This window comes from Anarrhichthys ocellatus, unplaced genomic scaffold (genome assembly GCF_004355925.1).
Source record: "Anarrhichthys ocellatus isolate YVR2014 unplaced genomic scaffold, GSC_Weel_1.0 scaffold10, whole genome shotgun sequence".
Lineage (NCBI taxonomy): Eukaryota > Metazoa > Chordata > Actinopteri > Perciformes > Anarhichadidae > Anarrhichthys > Anarrhichthys ocellatus.
Genome location: NW_022280040.1, coordinates 3,255,723 through 3,279,180, shown reverse-complemented (window position 1 = coordinate 3,279,180; position 23,458 = coordinate 3,255,723). Strand labels below are relative to the sequence as shown.

Genomic DNA, 23,458 nt, shown 5'->3' with positions numbered 1-23,458 from the left:
TCGACATGCTATGCTATGACCGTTTTTGACTTTTTTCGACATGCTATACTATGACTTTTTTTACCACCAAAAAAACATAATACATGCTATGTTATGACTTTTTTCATTTACATTTTTGACATGCTATTGTCACAGCACGGCTCAGAGATTGCAACAAAAACAGGGAGACCAGCGAGCCTGCTGCTAAGAAAAGCATTTTAATTTCCACAAACAAAAATGAAACAATACAAAGGGTTGTCAGTCTTGAAGTCCATGTGTGTGTGCGTGGCAGTGTATAGCAATATCAAAATATGAACCCAAAAGAACATTGTCATGTCGGTGGCAGAAAGGATATCCTCTCCCAGGTGGCCAAAAGAAGAAATTATTCATGGGCAAATTCACACCAGCTCAGGTGGGGCTCATCCAGCTGATGAACCTCCAATCAGCACCTGCAAAAGACAACATCATGCAACAGGGACACCTGGTGTATGAAAGGAGGATCGTCACATTGTAATATGACTTGTTTCATTAAAATATTCAACATGCTATACTATGACTTCTTTTATTAAAATTTTCGACATGGTACACTGACTTTTTTTCATTAAATTCTTTGACATGCTATACTATGACTTTTTTTCATGAAAGATTTCAAAATACTCAAATTTTTCTTTATTTCATGGCATCATTCAACATGACATACTATGACTTTTTCATGAAACCTTTTGACATATTACACTATGACTTTTTAATTTCTAAATACTATAATTTGACTGTATTTATGGCATTATTCAACATGCTATAGTATTTTTTTCATTCATTTTTCTACATACTATACTATGACTTGTTTCATTAATATTCAATGACATACTACAAAGACTATTTTCATTGCATTTTTTTTAACATGCTAGACTATGACTTATTTTCATGACATTTTCTATCATCTGCCATTCACACTCAGATGGCAACAGGTCAATCATCTAAAATTAATGACTTTAATTCACACATTAAATCACGTCTGCTGTATTTCTGCTTTAGTTATTCACACTATGACAACAGGGATACAAATTCTTTCATGGAAGACATGATATAACAAGTTCATCTTTTGTCCTAATTGAATTATTACATATTAAACAAGCATGATGACTGCAGCTGCTACATCTTCAAATAATAATGAAGTCCTCATTTCTCTCTTAACAAAAAGATTATGACTGCTGTCTTTGTCAAATACAATGAACAAGACTATTCAGAGACATGAGCTGCCCTCCATATAGCAACAAAACAATGCACTATGTGGGAAAGTACCACATTCTGGGATCTGGGGGCACAATTTTGTATCTGTTTTGTAGATATGGAATGCAGATTATGTTTCATCGCAATCGTTTAGGCATTCTGATTACCGCACTAGTCGATATGCAGTGTATGTGCCAAAAAGAAGGGAAAGTTACCCTTACTAGCTCTCTAGAAGCTAAAGAGCAAAAATCATGACCAAAAAATGGAAAAAAGTTCTAAACAAAAGGAGTAACAATAACAAAAACAAATGTATTTAATTCAGGATAACAAGGCACAAAAATGGTAAACTAGTTGATATATACATAAATATTCCAATTACTTAACTGCAATGTGTGAAACACTGTTGTATTGAGATCCAAGCTTGAGAGCGTCTGCAACATATGCATGATACAGAGAGAAATATGGCAGTATTACCTAACAGCCATTTCAAGCCATTAGAAAGATAAAATAAATATATTTTTTATCCATATGTTGAGTGGGGAAATACTAACAGCTGTGAGTCAGAATAGAAAATATTCATCATCACCATGTGTGTAGCAAATGCTGCAATTTACCACAGTAAATACTACTGGAGAGGAATAGAGAGGAACTCAGGTCAGGAACCCCAAAATGTGAAGAGCAGCCATGTTAAGCAGAAAACTAATACCACTGAGGACAAACAAGCAGTCAGAACAAGCCACTGAAATGACCATGGCGCCCCAAATGTTTTATTTTCTTCAGATGTTGTTGGCACAGACTCAAAGGTTTTGATCCTTGACCAGTGTGACTGGGAAGACGGTGATTGTCAGGATGGAGTTTTTTTTGGTTTCCTCATTTTCTTGAGCTTTTCTTGTCTCACTGCCTCACCCTCTAAAGAGGACAGCTCAGTTATCCTGTGGATGAAAGAGCGAGAGGCTCCGACCACTGGGTCCGGATAGGACTGGCCTGTGTGGCAAGAGGCAAGAGAGAGAGAGAGAGGAAAAGAGACAAAGAAAGAGAAAGATGAATGGAAGGGAGAGAAGAAAGAATATTAGGATGAGATCTATGAAAAAGAACAATATATAAAAGGTGCACTACACAGAGTGCAGATGTCCTCCAGCTGAGTCTGCAACGACCACTGCTGTATTGTGTGATTGAATGAATACAGCCAGGGCTGTAAAGCGTTCTCAAACAGACTCGATACAAATTCAAAAACAAGCGGCGATGTAACGTTATACAAGCAAAGAGCTTGAAGCCGGCGTAGAATACACATGATACAATCATGACAAGATTGGCTAAAGAGTGGTGTGCGGAGTAAGTTGGCGGCAGTACAAAGGTCGGAAAGGTCCTTGAGCTTGCAGCCATAACTGGCCACCATGGGCCCATATTGCGCAGTTTGCTGCAGCAGAATGTAAGATTAGCCGTGTGGACAAACACAGAGGTGCGCACTCACTCAGTCACGGACAAAGTTGTATTCTCCTTACTACACAGACAGAGGGCATTCTGACCAGAACTGTTAAGGCCACAACAAATAACAGAGGATGGATGAGAAGATACTCAAATTCTTGGCTTCACAAATAACTCACTCTTTGGATGGTCTTTAACGTTCGGTAGGTTGTAGGTGGTAGGGTACTTCACCTTAGGCCTGCAGAACAGAGGAAAAGCAAAAGAGGTATAGTTGTGGGAAATAATTAAGAGAACTATTGATTGGCCTGGTGTGATTTACTTTATACAAGGGCAAAAATACCTGCTGAGCTTGCAGTTTTCCACTGTGAAGGTGTTTCTGCCATTGAGGACTAAAGTGGAGGGAAAGAGGATGGCTGGAGTTGTATTCAGTTTATATCTTTCAGGGTAGCTGGAAGACAGAATGGAGGGCATTATGAACATATGAAACATTGGGCTGCAAATATAGATTTGGGGATATAACCTTTGTATTTGGTTTTGTTACTTCCTGTGTAAGCATGAGTCAATTGTATTTATATCTATCTTTAAGAAGACCCACCTATTTTCATATAAAAGGAGAAGATATGCATGTTCTCCCAAATTATTTAAATTTGTTGATCAAACTAAACTGATAAATTAGTATGACCTCATCATTGTCTAAGTGAACAATGATTCAGTTTTAGCTATAATCATATGCCCGGATGTTGCCAGAATATTAAACAGGCAATTGGCTTAAACCCCTCCGTTTGTGACAGACAAATAATGTGTCTAAACATTAATTGTCTGGCCACTTTTTTTCTCTGTTCATATTTTTGTTCTTCTTTTCATATATGACAGTGACTTAAGTGTAATTACTGCGATCTGTGCAGCTGCCCATACAAATAAGCTTTGAAGAGTACAGCTACAACTACAGGGCTGAGTGACATTAATCCACTGGTTACCCCAGGGTGAAAGGCCGCCCTGAATGGCTGTGGGAAAGCTCCTTGGAGAGGCTGAAGGGATGCAGGTTGCCAGGTCTGTGCACATGGTAGTTTCTTGACAGCTGAGGAATCACAGTTCTGGTCCTTTCTAAACTTGCACCTAAAAATAATTGGATGTAGATATTCAGAACTAACATCTGATCTTAAGACAATCATTTTCTAAAAGGTAAAACAAAAAGTCTATGTATGCAAAATGGCAAATGTCTTGCTTTCAAAGACACCAATAACTTTGATTGCATTCATGCATCAGCGTTATACATGCAGTCACTGAAATGAGACCTGTGCTCATTATGTATGAGGACAGCTCCACCTACTGGCAGTCCGGTTACTATCCAGGAAATAGCCTCAAAATCAATGTGTATCCAATTCAATTATTTTAGGTAAATTCATCAATTTAAAAATAAAGATAATCCTATAAATACACTCTGAAATGTAATAGTGAAATGGAAACATTCCTATTGTGTGATTCTTACACGGTTTATCAAAAAGAAAGTGTCTCCCACAGATGTCCTTCAGGTCATTGTTCTCCGGTTCCAGTCTGACCTCACTGGCCAAGTTAGGTGACCTACACAGATTAAAGAAATAACATAGCAGCACACATGGACTCTAAAGGTGAATACAAACCCAGAATAATGGCAGTGTGCCATTTGTGTTTTTATCCTTGGATGCCATTAAGTGTATTACCACTAAAAATATCTATACATTGTCCAACTACTTATACTTCTGTGTCAGACTAACATATTTGCTTGCACAGCTTGTTAAGTAGAAGCCAAATTCAGGACACTTATAATGAAAATGGAGCGCGTAGCATCAGGACGCAAGGTGATGTCAAAATGCTAACACATCTTACCCTCCAACTATAAAGCCGTTAACCAAGGTGTTCCACTCCCTGGGCTCTACAACAGAGATGAACGGTGCTCGGCATTAATTTGATGGCAACATCTGAATGAATTCAGCAGGTATACGTCGCACGCTTACTTACTGCTCAAGGGTTGTATCGCAGGCAGTTTCACCATGGTGTTATTTTGTCCTCCAGCAGCCCCCGTCACATAGTTCCTGTACGCTAGATATCTAGCCGCGTCAGGGCCGCGCTGCGCGTAATACGAGCTCCCCTCCGATGTTAAAGCCTCTGCGGCAGGTAGCGATGGATTAACCTGAACAGTCATCATGGTGGAGCTGCCGTACGATACGCTAAAAACAAGACGTGGTTACAGACCAAATATACGGCACGTGGCCGTTTTTACGGCGAACTCGTGCAAGCCGAGAAGCGATGCTAGGGTACAGCTGACCGCCCCGAGTGCAACCGAGTCAGAGGCTCCATGGAAACACGCTTCTTGAAGACCGTTACCCAGTATGCAGGTTTTCAAACAAAGTTCTTTTTTCCTTTTATGTCCCGCCTTAAATCTTTTAATTTTCACCCCACAATTTGTTATTTATGTGCAATACTGATGTTATACGTTTGTTCATACTGTCCACTCGTCCTGCTCGGGATCAATAATGAGCTTATTACTTTGGGGTAAAGACAAAAACCACCACTACTACTGTAAACATTTAAAAAAAATTGAGCTATTCTATGCATGAGATGGCATATTGATGAATGAAAACTGGTACAATGACAATAATCAGAATAAGACAGGTTTTTGTCCCAAGTTTTTATTGTACAGTTTGAGTCCTTGAAAACCTGAAAAAGACCAAAAAGCACACGTTATAAATGGATAAAGTCGAGTGTTCTGGATTTGATACAAAACAATGTCCAATAAATAAGGTCAACAAGTACACAATGTTCATTTTATGTTCCTTTTAAAGTATGTTATTGGAACATTTGTGACAAAGGTGGACGATACGTTTCCAATAAAAGACTAGAAGATATATTTGGCAATAAAATAATTACCATATTGCCTTATTGGATGTCATTCGTCTTGCACAGAGTGAAGCATATGTGGTAGATCATTTGAAGTTGAATGGCTAAGATGTGGTTTCAGACATAATTGGCTTAATTTCAGCTGGTTTTCACCATAGTCGATAAGATGGGGAAAAAAGATTATGCATCATTAACCACAGCTAATAAGCCATTTATACTTCCCTACAATATTCCTACAACTCACCATAACTTTAGTTCATCCTCCTGATCATTCTGTTGATCTGGTCCTCCCTGTTGCCAGCATCTCCTCCCTCCACAAAGTGAGTGGTCTTCTTGTTCATACCGCCGCGGGGTGACGACAGCTTGAAGGGCCACAGGAAGTTGTTGGCGGGCTTGAAGTTCTTTCCAACTGTGTAAATCTCATGGATGAGGTCTTCAACACAGATGATGCCATATTTGCCTAAGGATCAAAACGCAATGGGCTTAACTAATTGAACTGCATAGCTTCTGGCACACTCAACAACTTTCACTTAAAAACATATCAGTGAAGTGAGCGTATAAACTGAGAACATGTGTATATTGGACGACTTTATTTTACCCAGACTGGAGGAGATTATTGTATCCAAACATTTAAGATATCTACCAAGTTATACTGCAAGGTCAGACACTCTTAAAGCTCAACATACAGTTTGCTTTGTGACAAAGTTCGGTCGAACTAAACAAGTCTGATGAGTAAGAGTCTGCCAACAAGAAGTAAAATACATCCTAATGTTCGAGTCACTGTTGGACTGGCTTGTGGTTTCAGAAACAACTGGCTTAGTTTTCAGTTTTTTCACCATGGTCGATAAGACGGGGAAAAAATTGTGCATCATTAACCACCTAAAAAGTCAGTTCATCCTGGAGTCCAGGTGGACCTTCGTGCTAAATTTGAAGACCATCTCTAGACGTTCCTGAGATATTGCATTCAAGATAATGGAGCAAACAGACAGGCAACCCAAAAACATAATGCCTCTGGCTCCATGCCTGTCGCCGGCACATAAGAATGAAGTTTACATACCGAGGGCCTTCTCCACCAGAGCGTTGTCTGAGAGGGCAATGCGCTGTTTCCTCATCCTGCCATGTCCACGTTTGTAGATGAGCTCACGCACAGACTTCAGGTTGGGGTATCTGGGGAACCAACAGGTAATACACGGTTATGAAATGAGCTCAAATCAGATCTGAGCAATGTAGTTTGCCAAACAGGAGGATTTGCTTATGGGTGTTATAGAAGGTATAGTCCACATGGATTGATTAATTATAATTAGACCATATGTCCAAATTATATCTTGTAAAATGTAGTTCAACAAATAGTTTGAGATGTTTTTACAGCAAAATAAGATTAATATTAGAGAGAATTGACCCGTTTAACATCCGAACACTTCATTGTTTTTAATCAAAACAAATGGAGTCTTATGTCCTAAACATTTGAATTGTGTGTTTTTAAATGGAACTAACCCCTATAGATGACAAAACACATGATTGAGGCGTGACTAAGTTATATTTCTTGTTAAAACAGTCTCCATCAAGACAGTCACACAACTAGTCTTCATACATTAAATCCAAACAAAGAGCATTGGACCAATTAACTTACAACTCTCTCAGAATAAAGATGTGTAAATACTGCACACTGCTGTACCAAGGAATGTGGTTTCAGAACAAACTGGCTTAGTTTCAGTCAGTATTCACCATTGTCGATAAGATGGGGAAAAAAGTTGAGCATCATCAACCACATTCCAAAGATAAAGCATGTATAGTCACTAGTACGTGTTGATTTCAGCACACAATGGAGTGCGTCTATTATGAGGTCGGTGATATCGGCCTTAATTACCCCCAAGCGATGTAAGGCTCAGCAATCCTGAGCATGTTGATGGAAGCCTTGTTCAGTCTGACGAACACACCGTTGAAGATCTGGCGCAGACGCATCAGCTGCAGAACTTTGCGGACCTTGGGGCTGACACCATTGATACTGGAAAACAAATGGGAGGACAATGATTAGCACATAGCTTAGCATCAATGTACAGTGTTCTCATCAATTCTGTCGATTGTGGTTTCAGAATAAATTGGCTTATTTTGCATGAATGTATCATCATAGTCGATAAGTCGGGGAAAGAATTGTTCATCATTAACCACGCAACGGACAACGTATTTGCAGATAGTACATTTACATGGATCGTTAAAGTAACCAAATTTTGGCAATGAAAATGCCTTAACAGCAGCTCACACTCCCAACTAAATATTTACCATACCCGTTTTGTAAAAGGAGGCTCAACTACTACACATGCTCCCATACCACTACATACAGAAGAGGTTGAAGCAAGTCACGAGTAGCATGCAAGACATAGCCACAGTCGTAACATAGAAAAGGTATTTACAATTAGCAAACAGGCAACACAGCATGTGAGCAGGAATATACACTGCTGCTATAACTGATCCACGTCAACAGCTTGAGCATCATGTCTTATTGGAAATCTACTAATCCATGTAAATGTTACTGAATAGGTTTAGTCTGCCATGCGGTACAAGTCTGTGCACAGATAAGACACTGGCTGGGCAATACTCACCCTCTGATCCTGACAACAAAGGCCAGTTTGGGCTCAGCAGGCACATAGTAGTTTCCCACTTTGCGAGCAGTACGGCCCAGGCGAACCTCACGCCTGTACATCTGCCTGTACTCCTTGTGGTACTTCTCAGCCCTCTTGTAGATGAGCTTCCTGGTCACCTTGCGGTCCTGAGAAAAGATTAGGAATAACAAATGATCATTCAGGGCAATAATTGATGAACCCATTGACATAAAAGAGTCAAAAGCACTTATTTTTAGAGCCTAATACACACAGAAATGTGATAGAATCTGAATTCTAAGTCAATTTGGATAAAAGCATCTGCTAAATGACTGTAATGTAATGCAACTAGTCTTCATAGATTTAAATCCAAACCAAGAACATTGGAGCAATTAACTTACAACTCTCAGAATAGATGTGTAAATACTGCTGTACCAAGGAATGTGGTTTCAGACCAAACTGGCTTAGTTTCAGTCAGTATTCACCATTGTCGATAAGATGGGGAAAAAAGTTGAGCATCATCAACCACATTCCAAAGATAAAGCATGTATAGTCACTTTGGTCCTGAGAAAACATTAGGAATAACGAATGATCATTCAGGGCGATAATTGATGAACCCATTGACATAAACGAGTCAAAAGCACTAATTTTTAGAGCCTAATACACACGCTGGACACGTACCTTTTTCTCAGACAGCATCTTCTTGACGCGCATGGCCTTCATGGTGGCATAGGCCTTTCGCCTTTTTAAAAGGCTCTCAGGGACCGCCTGCACTTTTTTTCTGTTGGAGACAAACAAAACGTTAAGATCAATTTGAAACGCATTGACAAACACCGAGAATTCTCATACGGTTTAGTTAAAATGGTCAAAATAAAACTCATCGTCGCTAGTAGATGCTAGCTTGCTAACTGGTCATTTACCGGCTCCCATACACCCGTGTGTTGTCTCACTCCAACGAAGACTAGCCGACGTGTCTTGGAAGCATGAACAGCAGCACGAAAGTCAACGACATATTAGGTCAGTTGATTCTTAACTTTGTTCTCCTATATGGCACTTTAGCTACCTTCCTATTGAGTGCAGGGAGGCGGTAGAGAAAGCCATGTTATATTACTACGGCTACACACAAGAAACCATTAAGTGACATTAACAACAAAAATAACCACAATCCTACACAATACAGCTAGGATAACGGTGTATACAAACTAAACAATCTATCATGGACGTAAAATGAACAAAGACGCCTATTTTAACAGTGGATGTGCTTAGATTTTCACAAGGTACAAAACACTCACTCTGCGTCCGCCATTGCGTCCACCGAGAAAGAGGAGGTTTCGTCTGCGCATGTCCGAGTTATGGGATTTAGGACCTCAACTGGCTGTCCTTCCAGCTGCCTGACTTGTACATTTATTTAGCAAGCCAAGCGTTACCATATAGACGTTTTCTAAAGCAATGTGTATACTTTTGTATATTAAAAAGTGGCATGAAGTTGCTAGAGTGCTTTCTTGTAATGTGATTGGTTGAATGGCCTGGAAATGTACGGTGTCATATCTCAGTAAACTTGCTTTTATTTTATTTGGATAGTGGTATTAAAACTTCAACAGACTAGAATGCTAACATTAAAATAACTTTAATATGTTCAGTCTGTCATTCATGACCATATTCTCGGCAGAATATGCTTTTTATTAATCAATGACAATATACAATTAAAATAGGCAAGGCCACAAGAAGACACAAAGTATAACAAGGAAAATAACGAAGGACAACAAGGCTCTTCATTCACAAGAATAAATCATAGCATCAACTCCAGTCAAAGATGCTCTAAAATCAGTTGAATATTTCATGGCATTCATATACACTGAGTTCGCTGTTAAATACCGGAAATAAGTGATGGCTGTGTTGTGCATTTGCTGACCCGGCAGAGGGCGCAAGCACTTCATTTTGCAGACCAGGATCACAGAGCGTCTCTTCTCTTTCTACATCCATGGTCTGAGGGGGAAGTTCCATTCGCTGAACCTTTCTGCTTGATCCTGGATCTCACTGGAAAAAAGGTAATATATTTCAGGTTTTAAAACACAGGCAGTGTAATGCAAATAAAGGTAATACAAATAAAAAATGTGTTTTCGACTGATTTTAGAGGCCATATTTTCCACAAGACCAAATGCATTAAATTCATTAAATATGATTCAAAAGTGAGACCCAAGTACAGTTTTGCCACACTTTACTTTCCATGTTGGGCTTCTTTAATGCTAAGCATACTTTTGTCTTTGCAAGATCTTATGTACATATATTGACATGCAAAAATAACATACTATGCATATAAAGCTTATGAGCTTATAGGTGTATATAGTTTGGAGAGCAAAAGTATTGTGAGTAACCCACAATATTAACCTTCCCATCAATAATGTATTGCTGTGTAAGGGAACCTCACATTGAAAAGGCATACTTTGCTTTTACTACTAGACTACATGTTGCTGTTGATACTTAGGCGACTTTTCTGAAGCAACATTTAGAATGATCTTTCACTGAATGCAGTATTTACATTTTGGTATTACATTAGGATCTGAAAGTCTTCCTCCAGTGGTTTGCCCCCCTCCCAGAGACGCCCATCAAACGGGGGCAAACGCATCTCAAAGGCTTCTGCAAGACGTTGCACAACGTCGTAAACGCACGTGAACTAAAAAAATGTTGCAAACCGGTGAAAACCATTTTTTACATTGGGTTATTGTTTTTTTTTCTAATAATCATAATTATATTCATGTTTGGAATAAAAACAATATATGCAATTGATTTGCCCATAGGAACATGCGGCATAATATTGCCTTAGCCTTGTTACGTGTGTGGGTGCGTAGCTTTCATTATCGGTCCACCATCACTTTACGCAATGAGTAAATCCCAATGGATCATTGACAGTAAATAGGTGGTAGTCTGAGACTACGGATTTGTGATTTTAATTCAGTATTGCGTAAAAAAAAACTATCTCAAATGCCAACAAGTCCGGGAATTATTTAAGGAACAACGGTGGTTTTGCTTTTCCCACGTATGGACGGACATTGACCTGGACTTGCAGCATGTGGTCGGATCTGTGGCATTTCGTGGTGGAAAAACTCGGTATTAGTATTTTGAATGTTCCTTAAATCCTTATTTCAATCCCATTAATAATTATAAAATTAAAATAACTCACGAAATGAATCAAAACCAGCAAAATAGTTAATCTGACATGCTTGTGGTGCAACTATTGGCTAAAACAATGAGCTATTGAATAACAAATAACTTCAAAATAAAAAATATCTATAGGCCTAATAAAAGCCAAAAGATACAAACAGCAGTGGCTTTAAAAAAATATATGAAAGCTTCGCTAATTACTTTGGGACAAAAATCGCCACAGATTAGTGCTAGGTATAATCGTTTAGGTTACATCACCTCTGAGTGTAATGTATGGACCTGGCGCTTCATTCTGACAGGCGCTCAAGTCTCAGTCCTATTGGGTCCAGCGTTGATGGGAGGACTGAATAAATAGCGAGTGAGATGCGAGTGAGGATGAGATGAGTGGAGGAGCAGCAGAGGAAGTGGGAGGAACAGTTCGTGGTCGCTGCTAATAACTCACCGCAACTGGACTCTGACTTAACAGCAACCTGAATTCTCTTTCCACTCTCTCTCAAGTTGCGGTCCTTCTTCGGCACTTTTTTTTATTGCACTAGCGTTGTTAGGGTTTCTGCATTGTGGTGCAAGTTTGTTGGTGTGCCACTACCTGCAGGGGGAAACGTTCCCTGCGCTGCTTCCGACGCTTGTTTGAATTGATTTGAGAGCTCGGTCAAGATGATGATAATAATTGCGGAGTTCTTCGTGGTCATTTTGAAGGTGCTCTGGGCTATTGTAACTGCCGGGGCTAAGTGGGTTGTGCGGCCAAAGGAGAAGAGCGTGGCGGGACAGGTGTGCGTGATCACCGGGGCTGGAAGCGGCCTCGGGCGGCTCTTCGCCAAGGAGTTCGCCCGGAGACGAGCGATACTGGTCTTATGGGACATAAACAGCCAAAGCAATGAGGAAACTGCGGAGATGGTGCGGCAGATATACCACGAACTGGACACTCCCATAACCAAAGACGGTAAGTCTGCTTTCTTTTACTGCAATTGGGATGTCACCAAGTTTTTACGCACGGTCTGTTTCAGCGAGGTCACGTTCTGTTTTGCTTAGGCAGTGAAGCATTATATTTCAAGGAGAGAAGTTGCAGTAGTATCGTAGGCAGAGTGTTGCAATGAATACACTGAACTCTTTCAAATGGCAAGATGTGCCTTGCAGACATCTTTGCACATAATCTCGGATCATTAAGGCTGACCTAAAAATAGGCCTTCAGCTCAGGTGGCCTCATTATTTTCCAAAAGTGTGCAAAAAAAAGGAGATCTTAACATGCATCATAACCCCTTAATAATTAATTAATGTGCAGACCAATCGTTTTACATCTTTAAGTCTATCTAAGTTTACTTAATAATTCAGATGAATCGGTTACAATAACTGGCCCGCTGAACGAACATTTTCATTGATCACTTTGGTCATCTCTTTTCCCCCTGCAGGACCTGTTGGAGGGGTAGAGGAGGTTCCTCCTTTCCAGCCGCAGGTCTACACCTATGTGTGTGATGTAGGAAAGCGGGAGAGTGTGTATTCTACAGCTGAGAAGGTGCGTCGAGAGGTGGGAGAGGTGGACATACTGATCAACAACGCTGGCGTCGTCTCCGGCCATCACCTTCTGGAGTGCCCCGATGAGCTGATCGAGCGCACCATGGTGGTCAACTGCCATGCACACTTTTGGGTGAGTTGAGGTCATCTGAAACGAGTAAACTATGCTATTAGGATCTGGGTATGATGGTTTGATATATCTGCCTCGGTTTCCGTGCACACAGTTTCGAATGTGTTTACTGTGATGCCAGGTCCACAGGAATGTTTCTAGTCTGACTTGCATCACTATTTATATTCTTATTGTTCCGTGTGCCAAACTCGAGATTTAAAGGTGTGTGTGTACGTGTGCCTCCAGCATTGAGAAAGTATGTCCACAAATGGTTGCCTTACATGTTCAAATTTCAGCTCCGCTTAGTTTCAATCTGCCAGAGGAAAGTCACGGGTTTGGCTTCTTAAGGCTTGCCTTTGCTGCTCTTTGCCAGCCCTTGTCAGTGATGATCCTCGTGGTATGTCAGCCCTTCCCTCTCCTCTCCTTTGCCGCACAAATCTGACTTGCGTGATGGAAGCGGGGGTTCTGTACGCAGGTATACGATCTGTGTCGGATCACCTCACCACATTTTGTTGGCAGGCAGTGATTTGTTGTGCATCAGATTTTCCTCTTAACTCTGTTCCTTGGGCCTTTTTTGTCGGTGTAAATATTTATCTGAAAGGCTACGTGGAATTGATGGAGTGAACATGTTGCACTTCAGATAAGCATTCGCTGCAGTGTTGAACAGGCCAGGTGCTATTATAGCTTTTGTGGGTGTGCCCATTAGACATGCATTAATAGACACTTTACTGAGGGTAATGAGAGTTTAGTGTTAAGCATTTCAGCCCCTCTCCTCCAATCCAGAATTAACGACCACCTCTGCGGGACCATTGTAGTGATTGTGCTCAAGGTTTGAGAATGTATCCTTTGCCTGGTGGCATAGCTCTAAAGCTGACAATTTCATCTTTGATTGTATTTGTCACGATGTATTGAGCAGCGTGTCTGGTGAAGCGGATGATGTTCATTTTGAGACTTTGGCCCCAGGCTCTTCTTTTCACGGAGGACCGCATTCTCACTGATACCATGAAACCACAGTGATTGGAAGCTCCCTAATTGAGCATGAAAATCTCTTGTGTTGTCAGCCAGACAGGTTGTGTATTTCCTCCTTAATGGATGCTCCATTCAACTATTCATGTGCCTCTCTGCTGGTCATCGCCACATTCTTTTATATTCAGGTTTTGGAGTCAGGATCCAGTGGTTGGGTGGCAGATTTAGGATTTTTTAATAGGGTTTTGTGTTTGTGCTCTCCCATCTGTGTTTGTGTTCTCCCATATTCTTTGGAGAGCGTGGTTCCTCTTTAGGGGTGGGGGGGGGGGTGGCGGATGAAAGAAGGACTTAATGAATGGCGACAGCCAGAAGAGAGGATGTGGTTCATTAAAGACACAAGCTAGATGAATAGAGCTTAGACTAACAGGGACCTGTCCACTTTCCTCTCTTACACAAACACAGTACAGTTACTCAATGCGTTCAGGTGGTACTTTACACAAACATTTTATTTTATTTTTCTCCTTTTTGAACAACAAAATGGCTTAATTGTGGTTTATGACTCAACCAATAATATTAGGGCTTAACCATACAAAATTGCAAGTACATGTTAGAACTATATATTTAGGTTCATGCTTTCAATGCGTTTTATAGAATGCGGACACTAAAAGGATGTTACAAAAGAGTTTTTCTTTTCTGAAGACAAAGTTTGAGATTATATCAAAGAGTCACCCGGCTTGCTCCCCCTTGTCTTTTCAGCAGTGAACATAGATTATCTGGGGTGCATTCTTCTTGAGGAGTGTTCATTATGTTCAGCTTGTCAAGAGTCACTATTTGGCAAAACATCATAATGAGTTTGGCCACTTAGGGAGACATAAGAGCAGCTATGTCAACCTCCAAAACTTCTCAGCCTCCCTACATTTCATCCCACCCAGTTTCCTACGACAGCAGGTTCAAAATCTAAACGGTACCACAGAGTGGAAAATAATCAAAAGGAAGGCCGGAGTTCAGATGAAGAGAGGAAGACTTGTATTGTTGTAAGTTCTCATATGTTGGACAGTGTAGTGGGAACGAGGCAGGGATGGAGGCGTGAGCAGGAAAAGTGTGTGTGTGTGTGTGTGTGTGCGTGTGTGCGTGTGTGCGCAGACCAGCCGGCCCAGACCCCACACTTCTTCTGTTGTCCTTCCACAGGCCCCTCTGACTCCTCCCAACCTGATTTTGGAGGCAGTGGGTGCAGCTGCATGGCAGTCACAAGGGAGGCCTGCTCTGTTCATCTGGCTCTGCCACACACACACACACACACACACACACACACACACGGACAATGATGATTCAGTCCCTCAGTCTTTTAAGGTTATTATGAGGCAGGGGTTCACAACATTTAATTTGACGCTTTGATTGGACCAGCTGGCGATTTGTGATGTTTGAGCTTCAGTTGTTAGTCATGACAGGATGGGGAATTTGCCTGCATCTCAAGAAGTGTCACCAGAGTTGTTGTTTGAGGATAAGTGTGTGTCTAGTGAGATGACATGAAAGGAAATCTTCCTCTGCATCGTGAGCTGGTTACCCAACAGGTGGTTTGTGAACAATAAGCGGCAATTCCCCTCACGTGGAAATCCTACCGCTCTTGTGCAATTACATGAAAGCGCAGAGTGCTCGACAGTGACATGGCGGGAAAAGAGCAGTGGAAAGAAAAGAGGAAGGAAGGCAATGCCTTCCCATCCACAGGCGAGGCGAGAGGGTAATGGTAAGCTGCTGCTGACCCACTTTATCTGACAATTGGTTTCTTGTCTGTGGATCAGCTTGACAAGATGCCAGGCGACAGGAGCCAAGTTCTGCAGGCTGCATTCCTGCTGTAGTCGGAGAAAGGATGCAGCCAGGCAGAAGGGTCCTACTTGACTGGTTTTATATGGGCCCCTCCTCAGGCCTGGTGCACCTGTACCCCTCACTGAAAGCGAGCCACGGCTACTCCCATCTTGGGCTTTTCCCTGCGCATGTACCTGTTCACATCTCAAAAGAATGGATTGCGGGGGGGGTTAAGAGGAAAGAAAAGTCAAGAAATCCATTTGGCCATGAAAGTCTTTTTAAAAAGTTGGCCTTGAGGACCAATATTATATCTTGTGATCTATGACTAATTGGTCTTATCTTCCTGAACTTCCAATACTGCATTCACACATAGCTTTTATTTATGGAACACCTCTTAAAAAATGTGTTTTAAAAACGTGGTGTTAGTAGTGCATTGGCTCTTCCTCCACGGCCTATCGATGTGGTTGCTTTCCAGGTAAGTTGGATACCCGTTGTACAACCAACAGGGGGTTTGAGGTATAGTCAACTGTAGCAGTGGCTTATTGACTAGCATGGCCACCAAAACGCGACCAATCTTCATCCATCATCCCTGACGACCTGTAAACCCAACCCACTCAAATTCCATGATCTGTTGTAGGATCAGACGAGCGTTTGAGCTCAGGGGTTTTTCTCCCTCTCCTTCATTCTCCCGTCCAGGGAGAAGTCAGCCCAATTAAATGGCCATCTGGTCCGACGCAAAGGCCAATATTTTGTTCATATTCCTGTTGGTCAGACGTTAGTACTAATGCAGCCTGACACCCCAGCTGCAAGAAGCTTTGTTTGGCTTAAATGCTCCTGGGGGCACACACCAATTAGGGGGTGCAGCGGGCAAGGCACCCCCACATAGGCCAAGGAGGCCCGACTGTGTCGGTGGGTAATTTAGCGGAACAAGGGAGCGTTGAGACCCAATTACGGCAGCTCTGATGTAAGACACGAGCCCCTGGTTGCCTTCACACATTTTGTGTCCGAGAGGTCAGCGGGGGTCATACCCACATGCCAGAGCTGCCATGAGAAGCGGGACATCACGGGAGGGTGGGAGAGAGATGGGACGTTTGTTCACGTTTCAGCCCCATCCTCCAGCGGAGGGAATCAGCCTTTCCTCCATCAGTTCCAGTTGTTTTCAGACCACTCAGCAAAAAAAAATGTCCAGTTGCATCCGAGTGTTGGCTTTAGTCGTAGAGTATTGTGCCAGATCAAGTAATTTCCCTGCTCTCTGAAAGTTGCTGTGGGAGTGGGAAACTTTGGCATAAGTCAGGTATGGGCATATCTTAAGCTAATGCTTCATTTGCACGCAAGTCTCTCCGTCATCCACCGCTATTCTGGCTTGCAGAAGCCTTTCTCAGCTTTTGCCCAGGCCTCATGTTCTCTCGCTCCCTCTCTTTGGGCCCCGTCATTTGATGAGTTGAATATTGCCGCAAACTTGAAGATTTATGTCCTGAAAAGGCGCAGATGTTTGGAGCGGAGTCAGATCAGTTATACTGTAGCTTGCTGTAAAATAAAACTCAAAACGGTGAAGTCATCTGCCTTACACCAGGCTTTCTCTGCGTAGATCCGACTTATTCCTTCCAGTTTTATTTATGGCACACAACAAGGACAAATATGTCTAAATGGTGAAGATTACACTAGAAGTCAGTAGGGCCGATGCAGTTAATCTCTGGTAGCAGTTTTAATGAGGCTTTTCCTCCCCTGCCAGTGGTTTCATGGCTGTACTAGCTGGTACCAAGCGCTCTCTGGCTCTGTGCTCCCCGCCTGCAAATCTTTACAAAGCAGGCTGAATCATTTCTCTGGCCAGGCTTATATACTGTACCAAGCAATGAAACTGTTACCTCTTTATTTATATGACCACAGAATTATTGGAAACTAGAAATTAAACTGTCAAAAGTAATAACAAATGCTCACCCCCAATTCTCCTGAACTCAAAGTGAGTCTTAAAAGTTCTCATAAAAACCCAGAGGTACATTTAAGATTTTACAGTTCATACTGTAACCAGCATGTTATAAAGGTGTCGTCTGTGTTTGTATTTGCCTCCCTGACATTTAAAAAGGGTGTTGTAGTCTCCATGCATTGTTCTTCACTATGGCAGCGCACATCTCGCTTGTATGGATCTAGCAGTGCTACCAACAAAAGGCCTGCTGGTTTGTTTGTAGACCTCCTAGTGGGAGAGTGATTGGTCAGTTCCTGTCACTGCCGTCACATGTCACACCTGCTGATTGGCTCATGCGGAGTCCAAAGTCAGCAGACGGGCAGAATGAGGAATGGATCCACAGGTTAATCAACTGCTAACTCTCCCCGAATCCCCTCCGCTGGGCTGCTCTTCTCACCACCTCGCTAACTCTCAATGGACCGGCCGGTGAAACCACTCACGCTCTCACGTGGCACTCCGGTGAAACTCTTTCATCTCTTTGCTCATCTCGCTGCCAATTGTTCTGCTGACTGCTGCTCGGGCAGGGCGCAAGGCTGTGTGGGTAGACGAGGGGCTGGATTGTATTGTTGTTGAGTGAACGGAGGCCTATGATTGGTGTTGTCACCAAGTCTTTAGAGCCAGGCCCAACGATGGGCACCAGATCTGTGTGGGAAAAGAACAGATTGTACAGCAGCGCGCACACCACACACCTGTTTGTTCATTGAATACCTAAGAGGGGAAAACCCTCATCTTTCTCTTCCCTCTACATCAAATTCACACCTACCACAAAGGAAAAAACTCCCCACAGAAATTCTTCTCCTTTTTATGCATGTTATGAATTCTCATTCAGACGCCTCTCTCTGCATTACCATGGAGAAAAGGGAGAAACAGATGGAGAGGGGGAATAAGAGGGAGACAGAGAGGATCAAAGGGCTTTGGCACAGACAAACTGCACAAGTGAACTAACCTTCCTCTCTCTTTTTTTTTTTCTTCTCTTTGCCCTTCTGTCTCTTCTGTCTTCCCCCCCAGACCACCAAGGCGTTTCTCCCCAAGATGCTGGAGCTGAATCATGGTCACATTGTCACGGTTGCCAGCTCCCTGGGTTTATTCAGCACAGCTGGAGTGGAGGTTAGTATCATACACAACAACACATACACATCCCATCGTTCCCACCATCTGAAACCAGTGCTTTTTTCTCCGAAGCCCTCAGCGTGCCAGCTAGCACACTGCGCCGGGGGAGGTTAGGCCCCCTTTCTCTAGTTGTCCCTCCACCCGCTAAATTAAGGGACACAGATGAGCATTGGGGAGCCTCTTATAGATTTCTCTATTTGCAGCAGTGGGGGTGTGGGGGGCCCCTATTGGGCTCTGGCCCCGGGGCCAGAATGAGCTGACAGCTCCCCAAGGGATAGAGACATCTTCATCACTGCTTTGTGAACAACTTTGTGCTCACTCAGTATTCAGCTCACAGCGGCTTTCAAAGGATAACGTTTTGGTTTTCCTTCCTATGGTATTATTATTTTTTTTTTTATCTCCCCAGAGCAGATTCATTTTGTTATTGTAATGCATATTAAAATATTAAGTGGAGTCATTTATCTCCCTAACCACAGAGGGAGTAAATTGGAAGCCCTCCTAGAAGGTTTTATTTCAGCCAACAGCCTGAAAATTGTGTCATTTTCAGATGGTCTTCAGGGACCACTACTCCATTTGCCTTTTTTGTTTTTATAGCTGCACGTTTGCTTTTGTTGTACAAGCATTCATTCATAATGATTAAGTCGCCCTTCAAAGGGACTGAAGTTGAGTCAGTTTTTGTTAGGCTATTATGCTTCCTGGAAATGCCTCTACTGTGATTTCAGATGTTACACATTCATTTCAGGGAACCAAAGCCTTCATCTGTCAGGTGGGCACACAGTCAAATCTCTTTATCCTCCCTATGTTTATCGACATGCATCTGTGTTTGCCCAAGCCTCTATATATAAAAACAACAACAACAAAAAAAGATTATTTCCATGGCGAACCACATCAAAACCTTCCCGCCAAGCCAAGCAGTCTCCTGATGCACGGGAGAAGAATGCTAATGAAACCGTAGAACAGCGGACAGGCTCGCTCAGGTTTTTGTGGCTGTATCATTAACAGCAAGGAGAGACCTCTGCGCCCATGGGGCATGTTTGATAATGTTCTCTGTGGTCCCTGGGTGCGGGCACGGGCAGTTTTACAGGGCTAACCTGTTCTCTCTTCATTCCCACAGGATTACTGCGCCAGTAAGTTCGGTGCCATCGGGTTCCACGAGTCACTGAGCCATGAGGTGAAGGCCTCAGAGAAGGATGGCATCAACATGACTCTGGTGTGCCCTTACCTGGTGGACACGGGAATGTTCAAAGGCTGCCGGATAAGGTTAGCTTTCCGCACACACTGGCCAGTGTAATTGTGTTTGTGTGCGCGGTTATTTCTTTGAAAGCTTTCTAGCACCTGGGATGAGCTTGTTGTCTGTAATTTTCACCATATAAAATTGCCCCGTAAACACATTTTGAAGATCAAAGCCGCAGCAGCAGCTGATGTTTTGTGTTGTGTAACAGAGAAATTATAAAGTCACTGGTAGACCATTGGTTGGCGCGCTGCTTATACAAAGACTTTCCCATGGACAAAGCTCACTAACGGGTGCACCTGGGCTAACCCCCCCCTTCTGCTGCTCTAATAGTCCTCACTTTGTTTGATGTCTGCAGTCAGCAGGTGGGACGCTCTTAAGCTTTGCCGTGCCTCCACTTTTGGAGCAATCACTATTACTGTGTAGCCTCACCACCTTTCTAACCAGTATCACTTTAGTCATGGATCGACTAAAAAAAGGGAATTTTGATTTCAATCAAATATAATTGGCTTTCCTAACAAATGCAGAATTTTGTCCGTTTTTAGAAAAATAGATTTTTATTTCCCTGACTTTCGAATCTATAAATATAAATGTTTTCTTTCCATTAAGGAAGGAGATTGAGCCTTTCCTGCCTCCCCTGAAGCCAGAGTTCTGTGTGAAACAGGCTATGAGGGGCATCCTCACTGACCAGCCCATGATCTGTACGCCTCGCATCGTCTATATGGTCAACTTCATGAAAAGGTGAGCAGCCTCCTAATCTATAATATCTTTCTAAACATCCCTATACCCCCCCGCCCTCCTTACTCTGTAAACTGTACAGGAGTATCTTCTGTCGTTAATCTTATCTCTGTCTTGTCTCCGCAGCATCCTGCCCTTCGATGCCATTGTGTGTATGTACCGGTTCCTAGGCGCCGACAAGTGCATGTACCCCTTCCTAGCTCAGAGAAAGGAGGCCATGAACAACAATGAGGCAAAGAACGGGATCTAGGGGGCGCCGTTTTTTAACACGAACAGAGGCACATAAACCTGCAAGCATGAGGAAACAACCACTGAGGATGAAAATGGGGAAGAAGGAAGGAAAGAAAGAAGAAAAGACTGAATCTAGACTGGTGCACTTGCATTGAGCAAATGCAAAGGTTTACCATATTGTTCCTCTGGAACAAAGAAAGCTGTGTACTACACAAAGGATTTATTTGACTTTGTTTTGTCTTTTTTTTTTTTTTTGTTTGTTTGTTTTAAAGAAACCAACATCTATATACTGTGTCACTAGTTTTTGAAATCATACAGAAAAGCTATCCTATAATTAACTATTTACGTAATGTAGTCACCAGCCTTATGTAGTGTCATTGTGGAAATATACAGTATGTTACTGTACAAACAGTAAAAAAAATGTTTTTCACTTTTATTTAATTTTTGTAGACATGCACTGTAATTTCCGATTTTTCTCTACACTGCCAGCATTCTGTGTGTAGGAAGGTTCAATGCAGCATTTCAAACCATCCAACGTCTCCCCGAGCAGAGGCTCTTTTTCAGGCAGCTTAACAAGGCTCTGATTAAAGCTTGTGCCATTTTAAAATGACGCAAGATAAATGTCACTATTAAAGTTGACCATATTCTGTTGTTGAATACTTAAGTTACAGACATGTAGCATAATACTGTATGTTGATGAGGAAGTGAACGCATTCCGAATGGGACATTTAAAGGCCAGGTTGTGGCTGATTTTTAAATCTTCACCGGAGTTTCCAGTGTAACCGGACTCAACATTGTCCCTTTTTTTTTTTTTAATTGTCCAGTTATTTCAGGTCGGTATTGACTAACCTCTCGAATGACAAAGCGGACGAGGGAGTCGATGTCCTGGGTTGAACGAGCATGTGTGACATTCAGAATGTACTGCTTTGGGAGAAACGGAGAGGAAATAAATTTGTATTTCTCTCATTCGTCTTTATTTTCAAGCTCTGTGGTGTTTATATTGTAAATTTATCTGTTACCAATATTATTTGTTTAAAAAAAGACAACATGGGCCATAACTCCAGGCAAACCGCTGTCCCAACACTGATGTGTGGTTGAGGGAAATGTAATAAAGACACTAGCTTTCCATTATTCGTTCTAAAGTAAAACTTTAACTCTCCTATTCGTTGTCCAGTTAAAGTGAAATGTAAATGTTTAAATGTTGTGAATACCCAAGTATCCCAAATGACTGTCTCCACCATATTTGATGTATGAATATTTTATATAAACTTTGGGATGACGAGAGTTTTTGAATTTCAACTACATTCCAATAGGCTTCATTTCTTCAGTCACAGTGATAAGCCTAAATTCTCTACCTCTTGATTTTTGCCATTTCTTTTATTTTGACAGTATGACATAAGCCTCTTTTCTTTTTTTTTCTTTTTTTTTGTAATTTTCTGAAAACTGCTCCATAGCCGAGCAAATGTGGTTCCAATGTTTAGTGTCTCTACCTAACTTAAATTAATAAAAGTGATTTAGATTATTAAATGGTGTCATTATTAACAGCTAGTCGGCATGTGAAATCTCAACCTGAATTGGAAAGAGAAAATGAATACGAAAGGGGAAAACTACTCCTGACCGTCAGTGTTTACGCCCACACTCTTGCGTAAAATGACCGTCACTCACAATAGTGGCTAGTATTTGTTATTCCGTGAATCAAGTGACAGGAAAGAGGATCTTCTGCAATGCTGATGAACTGAATAGTTCAAATGACACCCACCCGGCCTTTTCTCCTGGTTAGCACTACTCTTTTGACTGGTATCGGTATCGCTGTCCTCCCACATTGTGGCACACCGTGACTCAGGCAGCCTTTAGATATGGGTGTTGGCTAAAGAGTTCAAGAGTCATTTGCCTTTGAAACTACTGCACAAGCAGACATGTGATTTCCAAAATAAAAGTTTTACACAAGAGTCCGAAAAAGATAAGACACAGAAAGTAATGTTACAGAAAGGTTAGCAATGGCTCACGTATTTTTTTTTTTCGTTTAACTGATCTACAGAATAACGCATCAGCAAAAATACCTACTAATGGTACCACCTGAGTTAAAACCCAGTTTTTGGCAACTGTCTGCCCTTCTGGGACGTCTGGGAGCAACAACAGTGAAATTCCTACCATTTCCAGTGGAGCTGTTATGTGGCTGACCCTGAACTTTTACTTCGCTGAATGAAAGCAAGAGAAAAGCAAAATGTCCTAATTGGTGTCAGCATCACATTAAGATGTCATGAGCTAGATTTGGACTCACATTATCAAACAGCTGAGTTGTTTGTACGTATACGTGGCCGTCGTTGCCTTCGAGGTCACGTTTTTAGTATTTGTCAAGCCTAATTAAAAGGCCCCCTTTTTTACACATTTTAGAGGGGTTTCTCACTCCAAAGAGGAGCATGTAATCCTGGTAGTTTTATAACATTTGTAGACTTAGTATCCCTATAGATCTCCTGACATTAACAAATTTTACCTTGTTCCCAAAATCTCTTTCAATTTGATTATTT

At 41.9% G+C, this 23,458-nt stretch overlaps 3 protein-coding genes and 5 non-coding genes across 8 annotated transcripts; 1 reads left to right on the top strand and 7 right to left on the bottom strand.

Annotated features, from left to right (window-relative positions):
* Positions 1–663: 663 nt before the first annotated feature.
* cunh8orf89 (chromosome unknown C8orf89 homolog) lies at positions 664–5,200 on the bottom strand. Its single transcript, XM_031850056.1, has 7 exons — positions 4,633–5,200; positions 4,501–4,546; positions 4,124–4,215; positions 3,612–3,750; positions 2,975–3,082; positions 2,814–2,872; positions 664–2,193 (listed from the first exon to the last, which is right to left on the bottom strand). The coding sequence occupies exons 1-7, from the start codon at positions 4,817–4,819 to the stop codon at positions 2,054–2,056; spliced, it is 771 nt and encodes a 256-aa protein (XP_031705916.1). The 5' UTR covers positions 4,820–5,200; the 3' UTR covers positions 664–2,053.
* An 87-nt stretch (positions 5,201–5,287) lies between these two features.
* On the bottom strand, positions 5,288–9,466 carry rpl7 (ribosomal protein L7). The gene is made up of 7 exons (XM_031850057.1): positions 9,401–9,466; positions 8,790–8,889; positions 8,112–8,278; positions 7,379–7,516; positions 6,569–6,678; positions 5,756–5,971; positions 5,288–5,331 (listed from the first exon to the last, which is right to left on the bottom strand). Exons 1-6 carry the CDS (start codon positions 9,412–9,414, stop codon positions 5,763–5,765), a joined length of 738 nt encoding a protein of 245 aa, XP_031705917.1. The 5' UTR covers positions 9,415–9,466; the 3' UTR covers positions 5,288–5,331; positions 5,756–5,762.
* Positions 5,620–5,712, bottom strand: LOC116385276 (small nucleolar SNORD12/SNORD106). The gene has a single exon (XR_004212861.1). It is a non-coding gene; the product is annotated as a small nucleolar SNORD12/SNORD106 (small nucleolar RNA).
* Positions 6,304–6,393, bottom strand: LOC116385277 (small nucleolar SNORD12/SNORD106). Its single transcript, XR_004212862.1, has one exon. It is a non-coding gene; the product is annotated as a small nucleolar SNORD12/SNORD106 (small nucleolar RNA).
* LOC116385275 (small nucleolar SNORD12/SNORD106) lies at positions 7,192–7,283 on the bottom strand. The gene has a single exon (XR_004212860.1). It is a non-coding gene; the product is annotated as a small nucleolar SNORD12/SNORD106 (small nucleolar RNA).
* On the bottom strand, positions 7,592–7,683 carry LOC116385278 (small nucleolar SNORD12/SNORD106). The gene has a single exon (XR_004212863.1). It is a non-coding gene; the product is annotated as a small nucleolar SNORD12/SNORD106 (small nucleolar RNA).
* On the bottom strand, positions 8,549–8,640 carry LOC116385274 (small nucleolar SNORD12/SNORD106). The gene has a single exon (XR_004212859.1). It is a non-coding gene; the product is annotated as a small nucleolar SNORD12/SNORD106 (small nucleolar RNA).
* Positions 9,467–11,630: 2,164 nt separating the features above from the next.
* rdh10a (retinol dehydrogenase 10a) lies at positions 11,631–22,452 on the top strand. Its single transcript, XM_031850055.1, has 6 exons — positions 11,631–12,210; positions 12,677–12,912; positions 18,629–18,727; positions 19,845–19,990; positions 20,571–20,702; positions 20,826–22,452. Exons 1-6 carry the CDS (start codon positions 11,925–11,927, stop codon positions 20,947–20,949), a joined length of 1,023 nt encoding a protein of 340 aa, XP_031705915.1. The 5' UTR covers positions 11,631–11,924; the 3' UTR covers positions 20,950–22,452.
* The last annotated feature ends 1,006 nt before the right edge of the window (positions 22,453–23,458 follow it).

What these genes read in the sequence shown, in the direction of transcription:
- cunh8orf89 (XM_031850056.1), bottom strand. Translation starts at nt 4,819, where the DNA reads ATGATGACTGTTCAGGTTAATCCATCGCTACCTGCCGCAGAGGCTTTA. An exon ending in TGCGATACAACCCTTGAGCA is followed by an intron (nt 4,547 to 4,632) that starts GTAAGTAAGCGT and finishes TCTCTGTTGTAG; the next exon opens with AGCCCAGGGAGTGGAACACC. An exon ending in AACGGCTTTATAGTTGGAGG is followed by an intron (nt 4,216 to 4,500) that starts GTAAGATGTGTT and finishes TAATCTGTGTAG; the next exon opens with GTCACCTAACTTGGCCAGTG.
- rpl7 (XM_031850057.1), bottom strand. An exon ending in AGATGCTGTCTGAGAAAAAG is followed by an intron (nt 8,279 to 8,789) that starts GTACGTGTCCAG and finishes ATCTTTTCTCAG; the next exon opens with GACCGCAAGGTGACCAGGAA. An exon ending in TCTGGTGGAGAAGGCCCTCG is followed by an intron (nt 5,972 to 6,568) that starts GTATGTAAACTT and finishes TTTGATCCTTAG; the next exon opens with GCAAATATGGCATCATCTGT.
- rdh10a (XM_031850055.1), top strand. Translation starts at nt 11,925, where the DNA reads ATGATGATAATAATTGCGGAGTTCTTCGTGGTCATTTTGAAGGTGCTC. An exon ending in TCAGCACAGCTGGAGTGGAG is followed by an intron (nt 18,728 to 19,844) that starts GTTAGTATCATA and finishes TCATTCCCACAG; the next exon opens with GATTACTGCGCCAGTAAGTT. An exon ending in TTCAAAGGCTGCCGGATAAG is followed by an intron (nt 19,991 to 20,570) that starts GTTAGCTTTCCG and finishes CTTTCCATTAAG; the next exon opens with GAAGGAGATTGAGCCTTTCC.